Source organism: Eubalaena glacialis, chromosome 2 (genome assembly GCF_028564815.1).
Source record: "Eubalaena glacialis isolate mEubGla1 chromosome 2, mEubGla1.1.hap2.+ XY, whole genome shotgun sequence".
NCBI classification, from domain to species: domain Eukaryota; kingdom Metazoa; phylum Chordata; class Mammalia; order Artiodactyla; family Balaenidae; genus Eubalaena; species Eubalaena glacialis.
Window position 1 is genome coordinate 34,813,569 of NC_083717.1, and position 15,557 is coordinate 34,829,125.

The 15,557-nt window shown below is 48.6% G+C and overlaps 1 protein-coding gene across 2 annotated transcripts in view; it reads left to right on the plus strand.

Annotated features, from left to right (window-relative positions):
• The window catches only part of IL16 (interleukin 16), a 71,670-nt gene that overhangs the window by 29,215 nt on the left and 26,898 nt on the right, over positions 1–15,557 (plus strand). For both annotated transcript variants that reach the window (XM_061179811.1, XM_061179814.1), the window contains exons 3-7: positions 230–372; positions 2,698–2,808; positions 6,370–6,484; positions 11,895–11,968; positions 13,557–13,773. In XM_061179811.1, coding sequence (XP_061035794.1) covers positions 230–372; positions 2,698–2,808; positions 6,370–6,484; positions 11,895–11,968; positions 13,557–13,773 — 660 coding nt within the window. The remainder of the gene's footprint in view (positions 1–229; positions 373–2,697; positions 2,809–6,369; positions 6,485–11,894; positions 11,969–13,556; positions 13,774–15,557) is intronic.

Sequence of the window (15,557 nt, forward strand, 5' to 3'; positions counted from 1 at the left end):
CACCTGCACCCTGCGGTGCAGACAGCATGAATGGAGCTAATGCCGCCTACGTCTTCATTGGCCCCCACTCTGCGTCCTGCACCCAGCACTGGGCGCTCCATGGTTCAAGTTCACTCAGGCCGCTGGCTCATGAGGGCTGGCCTTTGGCCAAGGCTGATGTTGTTCTTCCTTGAGCTTTGCTTTCTGACAGCACAAATGATTTCTTCCTTTTTTTCCTCTCCTGGGTTAGGTGTTAATCCCTACTGCACAGGAGAGATTGATTTTCCAATGACCAAGAAATCGGCGGCTTCCACAGACAGGCAGCCTTATTCCCTCTGTAGCAACAGGAAGTCTCTCTCTCAACAACTGGACTGTGCAGCGGGAAAGGCTGTGGTAAGAACGAAGGCAGGGGACCCCGGAGAGCAGGGAGAGAGGGGAGGGGTCCAGACTCAGCGGTGGCTGAAAAGATCTTCCTAGTGGTTTGATGTCCACAGAATTACAGAGGGGAGGGGCTGGCTTCGTGAGTGTGGGCACCTCCAGGCAAAGAACCACATTAGGAATGGTCACCTATGAGCGCCCACGGGTGCCAGGCACTTGTGACCGTGGCTGCTTTGATGCTATGAGGAGCTAATGTGCAGAGAGCATTCCACCCATGCAGACCCTGAACTGGCATGTTATGTGGACCCCTTTATTTCATCTGCACAGCGACCCTAGGAGGTGGGCGAGGGAGATGAGGACAAGTTAAGGAAGGCATGTGAATTCACATTGCTAATAAGGGTCCGCATTGGGACTCGAAGTCAGAGCTTCAGGATTCCAAAACCTGTGCTTTTAGCCCCTGTGATATAGTGACTTGCTTTACACGTTTTGCCTCTACAGTAAGTCCCCTACACATGAACGAGTTCTGTTCCGAGAGTGTGTTCGTAAATCCAATTTGTTCGTAAGTCCAACAGAGTTAGCCTAGGTCCCCAACTAACACAATCGGCTCTATAGTACTGCACTGGAATAGGTTTATAATACTTTTCACACAAACAATACATAAAAAAAAAAAACAAACACAAAAAACAAAGGAAACATTTTTAATCTTACTGTACTGTACCTTGAAAAGTACAGTAGTACAGTACAACAGCTGGCATCCAGGGGCTGGCATCGAGTGAACAGGCAAGAAGAGTTACTGCCTGGAGGAGGGAGAGGAGGTGGGAGATGGTAGAGCTGAAGGACCGTCAGCAACAGGAGACGGAGGGCAAGCTGCAATTTCACTCACGCCTGACATGGATGGAACACACATTTGCATCTTGGAAAGTTTGCAACTTGAAAGTTCGTATGTAGGGGACTTACTGTAATTCCTGAGCTTAGAAAGGAGGGTAACGTTAGCCCCATTGTACAGCGAGGCAGCAGAGGCTTGGCAAGGGGAGTAGCTGTCTGAGTTCCCACATCTTGCAAACCTAAGGGTCCAGAATTGAAACCAAGCCCTGTGTGGCTCACCAGTCCGTGCCCTTCCCACTATGGGGCACCAGGTTGCAGTCTGGGAGCCAAGCAGGTGTGAAGCACAGGGTCCCCTCACTTGTCACCCCAGCCAGCCTGTTGTGTCCCTGAGCCCCGGCCGAGGCACAAGGCACCCGCAGTGCCTCCTGCTGCCACCTGTGAGCATACAGCACCCTCCGTCTGCAGCACCCTGCCCCCTTCCCTCACCTCTAGCCTGCAAACCCTATCCCACCCTTCAAAACCCTTCCTGGCACTACTTCCGCCGGGAGCTCTCCTGACTCCTCCAAGTGCTTGACCCTTATATGTTTCCTGACGCCCATCGTAACGTGTCTGGGCTTCTCTTACAGACCCACCCAACGTGCCTTGTTGGTATCGTTACTTATGTTAGGGTCTTAGCTCCCCTGTAGGGTCCATAGTCAAGCGATGTTTGATTCTCCCCACACGGTACACGTCAGATGCTTGAAGATTTCATTTCTCTCTTCCATTCCCTTCCTTGAGCTATTATGCTTTTCGCTCGCCAGCGGGAAGCATCGGTGTTCCCGTGTTAGAAAAAGCTTCCGAAGTGACAGGTGACTTTACAGATAAGGAAGCCGAGGCACAGAGGGGTTAAGTCAGTTCCCCAAGGTCACCAGCTGATAGTTGGAGAGCCAGGCAGCCGGGCTCCCAAGCCTGAGACCTAACCACCATGCTCCGTTGCTCCTCCCCGCGGCACTTCCTGTGGGGCGCAGGGCATGTGTCTATTTGGCACCCCTGCTCCTATGCAAGTGGGTAATCCCCTGTCTGCCTCCCCCTGGAATTTACATTCTGAGTTTACATTACATTTACATTACGGAGAATTTACATTCTCCGTAAATGTGGCTTGGATTCTGTTGAGGGTGTCCTTGGCCATTGGCTTCCCAACCTGGGCTGGGGACTCCGGTTATGGGACTCGTTGTCCTGGGGCAGCGTGGTCTGTGCCGTGACCCGGGACCCACTCCCGTGACAAGCCTCAGTGAACCTCTGGCTGCTGGTCCACAGGGAGATCAGGCTCCTGGGGCCACCAAAATAGCCCCCCTCCACCAGATGCCCACCCACACCCCCCCATTCACCATGCTCTGGCCGCTATGCTGTGGACCCTCAGGAGAGAGGGGATCGGGGTCCTCTCCTCGGCTGGGCCTTCCCTGTCCCCGTTCCCAGCAAGGCGTGTGCTGCTGTCCTGTTGACTCATCCTCTCCCCACCCTGGTCCCTCGTTCCAGGGCCCGTCGAGGCCAATGCGGTCGCTCAGCACAGCTCAGCTCATGCAGCCCCTGGGGGGCCTCCAGGCGTCCGTCATCTCCAACATCGTGCTGATGAAGGGCCAGGCCAAGGTGAGCAAGGACTGTGGCCAACAGAAGTTCCTGGGTCGACACGGGTTCCTGAGGAGCTGTCATGTCACGGGAAGGGTGGAGAGAGGGACTGGTGATTCTGGCTCGGAACGTGAGTGTTCGGATGCTCTCATGCCGGCACAGGGAGGGGCAGTCAGGGTTGCTCTGCACTGTGCAGGTCACAGGAAGGCAAATGTTCCCCAGTTTTTCCCTGGCGTAGTATTTTCCAGAAGTTAGTTTTACCTGATGATTGAATTCAAAACATCATCATAGTCAGTTCAGGCTGCTATAACAAAAATACCATAGACTGGGCGGCTTAAACAGCAGGCATTTATTTCTCACGGTTCTGGAGGCTGGGGGTCCGAGTTGAAGGTGCCGGCAGATGCCACGTATGTTGAGGACTCCTCTCCTGATTCACGGATGCCTCGTTCTCTCTGTGTCCACACATGGTGGAAGGGGCAATGGAGTTCTCTGGGGTCTCTTTTATAAGAGCATTAATCCCATTCATGAGGGCTCCACCTTTTTTCTTATTTTTTTTGGACCAAGGCAGTGTTTTTCTTTAGAATAAATATATTTTGTAAACAAAGCAAGTACATATATAAACAAATTAGCCTTTCTTTTCTTTTGTTTTTGCCTTTATTTTATTTTACTTATTTTTTTATTGAAGTATAGTTGATGTACAATATTATATGTTTCAGGTGTACAACATAGTGATTCACAATTTTGAAAGGTTATATTCCATTTATACTTATTGTAAAATATTGGCTATATTCCCTGTGCTGCACAATATTTCCTTGTAGCTTATTTATTTTATACATAGTAGTTTGTACCTCTTCATCTTCTACCCCTACCTGCCCCTGCCCCCTTCAGGAGTGCTCCCCCTTTATGGCCTAGTTACTTCCCAAAGGCTCCCCCTAACGTATTAATTTGGGATGGGGGCATAAACATTCAGTCAGTGTGTCTTCCCCAAATTCAGATATTCAGACTGATTTTTGCCCCACAATTGAGAAATATCGAAAGGGGGGCACAAAAGCAGTGGTAATGGTGGGACATCCCAAATGCTCCTTGGCATTGCTTCCAGGACATGCCATCCCATACATGGAGTTGACACGGGCACTGAAGAACTTCTGAAATAGACATGGCAGCTGCTGCAAAGTTCTCAGGCCAGCCCAGGGAACCGAGATGCTTAAATGATGGAAGGGTAGGTTTCTACCCACCTCATATGATTTTGGTGTGTGGTGTGAGGGAGGATCTGTTCACCGATATGGTCTTCCTGGAGGAGGGCCCCATACGTCTGGAGTCCTCCCCTCCACCCCCATCCCTCCTGTCTCCTGGGAGCTCAGCAGAGATAAATGAGGAGACACAAGTGGGAAGTGCTGAGATGATTGTTCCTCTAATCACAAGGGGGTCACTCTTGCCAGTGCTGATTTTCTCCAAACAGCCCCTCTTTCTGATTTGTAAATCACAATGCTTGTCCCCCCTTGAATTTAGGTAGAAGCATTTTTAATGTGGTTGACTTTTAGACAGTTTGCAATGCTCAAAAGGAGGCAGAATGGAAAAGAGCACCAACACTCACGCAAAGATGATCAACAATGGTGTCAGTCATCTTGGTGTGCATAGATTGTACAGTCAGTAAATAGATTTCGTGGGCAGATGTGTCACTGGGTGGATTGAACTGTCCTTGATGGAGAGCCGTAAGGTGTTTGGTGTCGGAAGTCTGGAGTACAGAGCAGGGGCGATGGGTTAGAAATACAGTGGGTCTCCCACCGTCCTCCTGATACACCTCCACACCGAAGACCTCATCATTAACAGGGATAAGTAGGAGTGAGGCCAGTATTATCACTTATCCCTACTTATCATTAACAGGGATTAAGTAGGAGGAGGAAGAAGCAGAGCTAGAAGGATCCACCAGTGCTTGAGGTAGAGTCAAAAACAATAAAACCAGCGACCAAAACCCAGGCATTGCGCTAAGGGCTTTGCAAGGATCATTCCTTTAATTCTCACAAAACCCTATTATTACCTCCTGTTAATAGGTGAGGAGACTGAGGATCTGGGACTTACAGGACTAGCCCAAGGTCACTTGGTTAGTGAGCATTTGAACCAAGACAATGACCCGAGACTTTCTGACCCCTGGATCTTGTTCTTAACCACTACACCATCCGGCCTCACCAGGGTGGGTGAAAGTTTGGGTCTAGAGCAATTATTTCAGCCAGGAAGAAGTTGGGAGCCCGTACAGGGAGCCCGGAAGCTGCCCTACCTCTCATTTTCCTACCCTCGTGCTACTCCTGGACACCATTGTTCTTTCCCATCCTGGAACACCCACATCTTCACCAGAAGCTCACACCAGCACTTTGTCCACACAGCTTTTCCTGTCTGGCCCCTGCTCGCCAGGTTCCCTTAGGGTCTTGAAGGTGGCTGCCTGACCTGCCACCTCTGTGATGCTGGGGTGATGCACACACACGGCTCCGAGCAGCTGCTGGCCTCGGAGAAATTGCCCAGGAGCAGTGATGTTGTTACTTGGCAGCCGTCACTTGGAGGGGTCTTCCTGGGAGCCAAGTTGCTTACTGCTTCCTGGCACGCTTGCGAGCTGGATCCAAAGGCCCGGCCTCCAGCTGGCTTTCGTGCCTTCAGTCTATAACATATGTTTCCCGAGCACCTGCATCCAGAGGGCAGACACTGACAAATAAGATGCATTCACCACCTCCGGGGAGCTCACAGTCTCCAGAGGAATTCATTGCGACTCGAGCTAAGCCTTCTTGGGAAGAAGGGTGCTCTCAGTCATCAACCAAATAAAGCAGGCTGTGTGTGCACCTCCTTCGCTGCTCTCTGGGTCTGCCTAGGTGGTTGTCCTAACTCACTGCAGGTCTACAGGCAAAGCTGGACCCGCCCGCCTTTCTCTTCCTGCTGTCTGTCGACCTCACTCACATCTTTCTCCTGCTTCCCCGGCCTCTGGCCTCCTCTCTGCTGCCATCTGGCAGCTCCTGACCTCCTGGTACTGCAGGGGCAGAAGGGAGAGCACAGGATTGTAGTAAATTCCTTGAGAAGGGGAGGGGGTGGGATGCAGAACAGAAGGGGAGTGAACAGCTTTTGGTAGGAGAAGGGATGCTTCTTCCATTGTCAGCAGCTACTCTTATGATTATTGGTGTTGGTGTGTTAGTTGTGGTTGCTGGATGTCTTAGTTGATATTCAAACACAACCCTATGAGTTTGGCGATGTCAGCATCATTTTCCAAGGGGGTAAATTGAAGCTCAGAGACAGGAAGTGATCTGCCCAGAATTGCTAGTCAGAGGGGCAGAGCCAGGGTGCTTGCTAGTCTCCATTCAGACTCCCTCTGTGTGGGGAACATCAGACTCGTGAGAAAGCTCCAGACACGACACAGCCCAGTGTAGCCTTGAAGTCACCACGTTTCCCATTCCTCTGTTAGGTCCCGAGACCTCTAAGACCAAGGGCACCCCTCTCCTCCCTGAGTCCTTTGTTCAGGGCTGGGGCAGGGCCTCAGGACATGGCAGCCCAGTGAATGGCATGGAACACTCCGAAATCTGACCTTCTCCTCTTCTTTCCCAGGGCCTGGGCTTCAGCATCGTTGGAGGAAAGGACAGCATTTATGGCCCCATTGGAATTTACGTTAAAACCATCTTTGCCGGGGGAGCAGCTGCAGCCGATGGAAGGCTACAAGAAGGTAGATTTCCCGGCCTTTACTAGGTGATGTTGGTGGAGCCAAAAGCAGAATCACTAGGCTACCGGTAGAAGCTACTGGGAAAGTGAAAGGTGTCTTGAGCCTTCAGAATCCAGCTTGCATGGAATCGGGGGTCTGCAGGCCCTGATGGCTCCGTCAGGCCTGGCACGTTGGCTGGGTGTGTTTGCACACTCAGTCTCGGTCCTGTTACTGGTCTGGGGCAGAAGACCCCTTCCATCCCTCTTGCGCCTTTGCTTGTCAAGGCCCCCTCTGCGTTGCTGGCAGCCATCGACATCCCCTTTGTTTCGTTTTCTCTGCCCTCCCCAGCCCACAGACACGGGGAACCAGGCCCAGGGCTTCCAGTGAGTCCTCTGTGAGCCTGCCCCGTTCTGGGCTCTAGGAATACAGAGGATTATCAGACAGGTTCCCTCTATTGAGGAGCTCAGGATCCGCCCAGCTGCCGCCCCTCCCCTTCTGCCCACCCTACTCCCATCCACTACCTCCCTCCAGCTTTTTCATCTCTTCCAGGGAGGGAAGCCCCCTGGCCATCCTGAGAGGAAGGGGCCCAGGGCGCTGAGGTGTCCCCTGAGTGCCCCTCCCTGTCTCCTTGTCCTGGAGGGGAGGGTTTTCTCCCCACCCCCAATCCTACCCCACTGTCACGTGTAGGCTTGGCCCCAGGAGATCTCCAGGTTCTAACTGGGAGGCAAAATTCTGGGGCAGGTAGTCAGGGAGAGGAGGGCAGATGCTGCAGGCCTGACACTGGGCTACACGTGGATCTTTAAAGAGAAGTGATTTCACAACCTTCTTACCTTCTCTGTCAGGCCAGTTTCTGTAAACTCTGCTGCGAGCCGAACCACCTTTAATAACCTAACTTGTTCAGGGCAGTGTTGACCAGCTACAGCCCGCAGGCCACATCTGGCCCACTGCCTATTTTTATAAGGCTCACGAACGAAGAAGAGTTTTCATGTCTCTTAAACGGCTGAAAAAAAGTCAAAAGAAGTTTGGATTCTTTTGTGAAAATTAAATTCAAATTTCAGCCGCCTTAGAAAAGCTTTATTGGCACACAGCCACGCTCCCTCATTGACCTCTCGTCTGTGGCTGCTTTTGTGCAGTGTTGAGTAGTTTCGACAGAGAGCATGTGGCCTGCAAAGCTTAAAATATTTACTATCTGGCTCTTTATAGAGAAAGTTTGCCAACTCTAACATTATGCTAGATTATGCGTATGGATTTTATTGTACGGGCAGTGGAGAGCATTTGAAGCTTTTTATAATTTGGGAGGGACCAGCTAGGACCAGGGTTTTTAGTTGATTCAGGAAGCTGAGTGTAAGATGAAGTGGGCTGGCTAGACACCAGAAGCAGGAAAACCAGTTCAGAGGCTATTGTAAGAGCCAGGCTCCAGCTCTTAAGGGTCTGCCCTGAGGCTGTAACCCTGGGAGGAGAAAGATGCTGATGGGGGAAACAACGGCTTCTCTGGAGGTGGCAAATGAGGTCAGAGAACACGTGAAGATGTCTGATCTTAGTAAACTAGAGAACGATGATGAATTATATATAACAGGAGGTGGAGGAAGAGGACCAAAAGAAGGCAAATGAGGGTATTTAGGTTTGAACAGCAGAGCGGAGTGAGGTCTCCAGGTGAGCACTAGGTGGCGCTGTCCAGCAGGCGAATGAAAATTTGAGTTCCAGTTCAGCAAGGGAATAAGGGTTGAATGTAGATTTTTAGGGTCATTTGGAAAATAGCTGAAGTTATAGAGTGGATGCAGGAAGCAGGGAAGAGAGGAGAGAGAAGAGGGCCGAGGCAAGGCTTGAGGGGAATAGCTAAATCAAGAGGCACGCAGAGGAGTCATTGAGAGAAAGGAAGGAAAGTGGGATCAGAATCTTGAGATGGGCCCGTCTGCTTCATTATCTTCTGTACTTTTCTGTGTTTGACTAAAAGGTGGAGGAGGAATTGAAGTGGCCAGAAGAGAGAAGCCTGCCCAAGCCAAGCTTCATTCTTTTTCTTTCTGGGTATTTGTCTCGCTTAGTTAATAGTGATCGTAAGAATTCGGTGAAAAAGACACTCAGCTAGTCTGCAGTCCTTGATTCTAGCTTCAAATAATTGACCAAATTGCCTTTTGTAACTTCTTTCAAAAGTGAAGTTTTAGAATATGCCCTTGAATTCCCGGGGGATATGTCAGTTGCAACAAAAGTTTGGTGTCCAGATCAAGGCTAAGAATGTTTTATTTGTATTCCCTTTGCAAAAAAATGATTGTGTAAGATTTATAAGGCAAAACCGAGGCTATTCACCTTCCACCAGATATGGCCATATAAGGCTAAGGGCTCTCTGGAGGGCCCAGAGTATGTGGCCCCCTTGGGATGGACATTCTAATAATCTGAAGACAAGTTCAGCCTCTTGTGTCATAAAGAATGGATGTTTCTGAAGTGTGTTCTTTGTAAATCCTGCCTTCAGCATGTACTTAGTTATATTTTGATTATCTTTAATTTGTCAGTTGTCACACCTCAACTTGGAATCTTATAAGGACAAGGACCGAGCCTTTTATTTTTCTTGTCTAGTTTTAGCAACTTAACAGATTAAGCTGATTTGAATATGCTTCCCACCCCTTTATTGTCATAGACACAAGTTGGCTAAAACAGAACATCTGAACTCTAAAGAAAGAAATGGAAACACCCAGCTTCTAAGAAACAAAAAAACCACTTTAAATCTAAGCGTGACATTCCCAGGAGTTGATGACCTGATAGCACAGGGAGCTGCTTACCGGGCCTAAGGCCCAGGGGCTGGGACTCGATGCCCACACAGGGGCAGGAGAGGTGGTCTTGGGCCCTGGGAACCTCTGAGAACCTGCAGAAAGCCTTCATACTAAAGACCTGCCCTCATGAAAGGCCAGCAAGCCCAGGGAAGCAACGAGGAAACGTAATTTTGTCCTTAGCCCTTGGGTGGGGAAAAGACATCTCGCTCGAGAAAATGAAGAGCCAAACCCGTGTCAGGGTGAGTGTGCGACCTCAGCCGTCAGCCCTTGCAGCTCAGGACTCCCAAGCTGAAGAGCTAATGTTACTACCGGTCCTGAACGAGTCCTGAGAGCCCGGGGTGCCTGCTGGAAATAAAGGAAAAAAACAAAAGTAGCCACCTGAAGGGTGTGGGAATTCCACAGAAAAACAAGCTCCCCTTAAACATGAGTTGAAAATAAAGATTACAATTGTTCAGCCACAAAAAGGAATGAAATCCTGCCATTTGGGACAACATGGATGGACCTTGGAGGCATTATACTGAGTGAAATAAGTCAGAAGAGAAAGACAAACACCATACAATCACACTTATATATGGAATCTAAAAAAACAAAACAAAACAAAAAACCTAACTCATAGCTATAGAGAACAGATTGGTGGTTGCCAGAATTGGCGGGGGGGGGGGCGGGGGGGTGGGGGGGGGGAGAGGGTGAACTGGGTGAAGGCGGTCAAAAGGTATAAATGTCCAGTTATAAAATAAATAAATCTTGGGTGACTCCAGTTAGTAATACTGTATTGTATGTTTGAAAGTTGCTAAGAGGGTAGAGCTTTTCTTTTTTTTAAATTTTGTTGAAGTGTAGTTGATTTACAGTGTTGTGCTAATTTCTGCTGTACAGAAAAGTGCCTCAGTTCTACACTTATATATTATTTTTCATATTCTTTTCCATATCACAAGATATTGGATATAGTTCCCTGTGCTATACCGGAGGACCTTGCTGTTTATCCATCCTATATATACTAGTTTGCATCGGCTAATCCAAAGTTCCCAATCCGCTTGGGCAACCACAAGTCTGTTAAAAGAGTAGCTCTTGAAAGTTCTCACCACAAGGAAAAAAAACTTGTAACCAAGTGTGGTGACTAATATTAACTAGACTTATTGTGGTGATCATTTCTCAACATATAAGATCTTTAAAAAGATAAGAGAAGGAATAGAAAAACAATAAGGAAAGAAAAGAACACAATGAAAAAATAGATGGATGTGAAAAAAATAACTTTTAGAAATTAAAAATAAGCAAAGTCATTGAAATAAAAAAAAAAAACCCCTCAATGGATGGGTTAAACAGTAGATAAATGCAGCTGTAAGGAGAATTTGTGATCTGGAAATTATCCAGTAGGCCACACAGAACAATAGAGAAGAAAAAGATGAGCACTAGAGAAACATGCAGAATAGGTTGAGATGGCCCAAAATAATCTAATGGGAATTCTAGAAAGAAAGAATAGAGTGAAAGAGGGAAAGCGATAGGCGATGAGATCGTGGGTAAGAATTCTCCAGAATTATCCAGAATTTTCCAGAATTATGCAAACTTCAGTATGAGGTAGCACCCTAATACATCCTAGTGAAACTTCAGACTATCAAAGACAAAAAATATATATATATTAAAAACAACCAGAGAAAAAAGATGGATTCTCTACAATGGGACCATAATTAAGTGACAGCAGATTCACCCAATAGCACACAGGCCAGAAACCCGTGTAAAAAATGTTTGCATCTGAATTTCCCAACACAGTGTTGAATACAGAGACAGTGCTCTTTGTTTATGTATTGAATAGGTGGAATGAAAGTGAGAAAGGGAGGGAGAAAGGGAGAAAGTGGTTTTCCATCCCCATAAAAATGGATCTCTGGATAGAGAAAAAATTCTTCTCTTAGGTGTATAGGAGGAAAAAGCTCTGAGTCCTAACTCTTCTTACCATATGAACTTTGGACTTCTCTGAGCTCACTTTCCTCTTCTGTAACATGGGACCTACATTGCATTCTGGAAACATCACATCCAACCCACATTTACTGGGCACTGTGGAGGCCTCACCCAGAACTGGCCCTGGGGATACAGCATCTGATGTGACAAAGCCCCATCCCCAGGGAGAGACTTTCACAGTTCATCGATGACCACCGGGGTGACAAGGGTTCTGAGAGTGGTAGGTTCTGGGTGCCACAAGAGGGCAAAGTCAGCAGAGACCAAGAGATTAAGAAGTGGTAGGTGAAGAAGGTAGGAGATGTACATTTTAGTTAAGAAGCTGGCACGGAAACAAGCATGGAACTGCACAGACCACTGTGGGAAAGGCAGGTGTGTGGCATCAGGAAATGGTCCAGGGGAGCGAATGGCATGAGGGGCTGAGAGGCAGGAGGGAAAGAGGTGAAACCCAGAGGTGGGCAGGGAGCCGATTGGGCCAGGCCTTGTGAGCCTGGCTAAGGACCCTGGATCTCACCCTGGAAAGTAAGCGGTGCCAGAGAAGGCCCAGCACTGCTGCCTTGCCCACCTCCCAGCGGGAGAGCCCTGAATGAGAAGATGTTCTTTGTGATGCTTTGTACTTCTCACAGAATCCTGGACGGGGGTGGGGGCACTAGAGTTTAAGGGATAACGCCTCCTGATGGGGCAAAACTCTTCTCAGCTACAATTTCTCCCTCTCCCAACAGGTGATGAAATTCTGGAACTCAACGGGGAATCGATGGCTGGACTCACACATCAGGATGCTTTGCAGAAGTTCAAGGTGACCATTTATTATCAATATGTGGCCAAACTCTGGGGCCTTCAGACAAAGGAAGCAAGCTCCCAGCATCACCCTCCTTCCTTCAAACCTACAAATTCCAAACGTGGGCTCCTTTACGTGGGGCACCTTGCTGACACTGATCTAGGCACATTGTTCAAAAAAGGCCTTACTCTGAAAATAATAGTGTAATCAGGACTGTTGTTGGGAGCTGCATCAACTATTTGTGGTTTATAGAACGGTTTTATTTTATTTTATTTTATTTTTTTATTGGAGTATAATTGCTTCACCATGTTGTGTTAGTTTCTGCTGTACAATGAAGTGAATCAGCTATATGTATACATCTATCCCCTCCCTCTTGGAGCTCCCTCCTACCCCACCCCCCCATCCCACCCATCTAGGTTGTCACAGAGCACCGAGCTGAGCTTCCTGTGTCTTATAGCATGTTGCCACTAGCTATCTATTTTATGCATGGTAGTGTATATATGTCAATCCTAATCTTCCAGTTTGTCCCACCTTCCCCTTCCCCACCTGTGTCCACATGTTTGTTCTCTACATCTCTATTCCTGCCCTGCAAATAGGTTCATCTGTACCATTTTTCTAGCTTCCACATATATGTGTTAATGTACGATATTTGTTTTTCTCTTTCTGGCTTACTTCACTCTGTATGACAGACTCTAGGTCCATCCACATCTCTACAAATGACCCAGTTTTGTTCCTTTTTATGGCTGAGTAATATTCCATTGTATATATGTACCACATCATTATCCATTCCTCTGTCATTGGACACTTAGGTTGTTTCCATGTCCTGGCTATTCTAAATAGTGCTGCAATGAACACTGGGGCACACCTGTCCTTTTGAATTATGGTTTTCTCAGGGTATAACGTTCTATGTATTTATATTACAATCTTTAAAGTTTTGAAGACAATCACTGAAAGATATTTTTTGAGTCTCCATCTAGTTAGTTCAATTCAAGACTCTATCTCTTTGGCATATATATGTATATCTTTCATATAGAAGATGTCAGATCCATATCCAGACATACAAATATATGTCATGTATATGTATACACACATTTCTGTATCTCACACACACACACACCCACATGTGGCCACATATCTTTTTTTTTTTGATTTGGTAAGTTCACATTTTTTTTTAACATCTTTATTGGAGTATAATTGTTTTACAATGGTGTGTTAGTTTCTACTTTATAACAAAGTGAATCAGTTATACATATACATATCTCCTCCCTCTTGCATCTCCCTCCCTCCCACCCTCCCTATCCCACCCCTCTAGGTGGTCACAAAGCACCGAGCTGATCTCCCTGTGCTATGCGGCTGCTTCCCACTAGATATCTGTTTTACATTGGGTAGTGGATATATGTCCATGCCACTCTCTCAGTTCATCCCAGCTTACCCTTCCCCCTCCCCGTGTCCTCAAGTCCATTCTCTAGTAGGTCTGCGTCTTTATTCCCGTCTGTGGCCACATTTCTTTAAAAAGTATTCTACTATCGTTATCCACAAAGGCCCGGGTTCTTCACCTTGCCCCGAGCTGCTGCTGGAAGCCATGGCCCTCTCTCTTTCCTTTCAGCAAGCCAAAAAGGGGCTCCTCACCCTCACGGTGAGGACCCGCCTGACGGCCCCCCATTCCCTGAGCAGCCACCTGTCCCCCCCACTGTGCCGCTCCCTGAGCTCCAGCACCTGTGTCACCAAAGACTGCAACTCCTTCATCCTGGAAAGCCCTGAAGCGCCCGCCAGCAGCGCCAAGCCCAACTACAGGATCCTGGTGGAGGTGTCCCTGAAGAAAGGTAGGCTGACCTCCTGGGGGCCCTGCTGTCCTCCTCCGCCCTCTGCTTGGGCCTCCCTCCACTGAGCTATCTCCCAGACCTTCTTTGGCTGGAAACAGGCCCGGGCATTGTCCTTTAACAGATTTTACGGCTGCTGTTTAGCCCCAAGGTCTAGGGCTCTGTTTGTTAACAGAAGCCCGGGACACACCATCCAAATTCAGTCAACATGTCCCAGTGCAGTGGATAAAATAAAAGGAAGCAAACACAAATCTCACACACACACACACACACACACTAGACCAGGAGTTGTAGCTCTACAGCTAATCTGCTAAGAGACCTTGGGCAGGTCACTTGCCCTCTCTGGGACTCTTTTTTTCTCACTTGTGCCAGAAAATTGACATCCTCTCAAGCTCAGACATTTGGGGATCGGCATCCAGTCCCTTCACCACCCACTCACCCCCAGGGTGGATGCTGACGGCAGGGGCCTCAGCAGGCCCCCCCTGCCAGATTGCAGCTAGGCTGAGACCTGGAGTATGAAGAGGAGGCGGCTCCCACAGAGGGACCAGCTCAGATTGTAGGGACAGAGGGAAAGCCAGTGTGGCTGCAGCGAGGTGGGCAGCGTGAGAAGTGTTGTTGGAGCACTTGGTGGAGGCAAAGAGACAGACCCTGTGGGTCTTTGCCGCTAGATTCTCTTCTAATTGCAATTGGGAGTCCTTGAGGGATTTGTAAGCACAGACATAATCAGCTTATGCTTTAAAAGAAACATCTCCTAGGCGTCTCTGTAGAGAATGGCCTATAATGTGACAAAAATGGAGGCTTGGGAACCAGTTGCAGCCATTGGATCAGAGAGGATGGAGAACGGTAGGTGGAGAGGGGTGGATGGCTTTGAGATCTGTTGCAGAAGGAGAATGAGGAATGAAGAGGGTAGACGGCAGGCCGCCTGAGGACTCAGACATCCCTGAGCCCCCAAGCCTGGCATGAACACTAGGCACAGGTCAGTACGTGCTGGCACACGCCAGCAGCTGTGTCCAGGACTCCCGGCGTGAGGTCACTGGGCAGGCGCAGGACATGGGGAAGACACGGCTCTCGTCCTTCCCCTGTTGGGCTCCGTGGTCCCTGGCCTTGGGGTGGTGTTTCCTCTGATCACTGGCATCAGAAATACCATAGACAGGGTTTTTGTTTGATTGCCGTATGTGTGTGACACAGCTTCTTAATCTCTACCCCCAGAGATTTCCCTTCCACAATATTAGAAGAGAGGCCCAGGGATCTATAACTTTTATATAAGTACCCCAGGCAATTCTGATGCCCACAAGGCTTAAGAACTCACCCTCTGGCCAGGAAACCTGATCTCGGCAAAGGGCTCTGACCTTTGTGTGTGGGCCATATCACAGCCAAAATTCTTCATCCATCAAACACGGTTGCTAACAGTTGCCCATGGCAACCCTCATGGGATGTGGGGAGGACCAGCATCAGAGGTGGAAATACTAACAGCCATGCTTTGTAAATCACAGGTGCCAGGAGCAAACCATAAGAAGGTCTTTCTCCTACTCCCTGGCCACTCCATCTGGTCCTTCTTACTGGCTACCCCTCATTCTCCAGTCCTTTTGATGCTGGCCAGCCCCAGGCCCTCCTCTCCCACACACTCTGGGGGACCCATGCAGCCCCATGGTCCTAACACCACCAGCTCCACGTTGATACTTTCAAACTTCAAACTTCCACCCTGCCTTCTCTGCTGGGTTCCAGATTCATCTACCCAACTATCTACTCCCCATGTCTACTTGGCTACTTCATAGGCATCTCAAGAG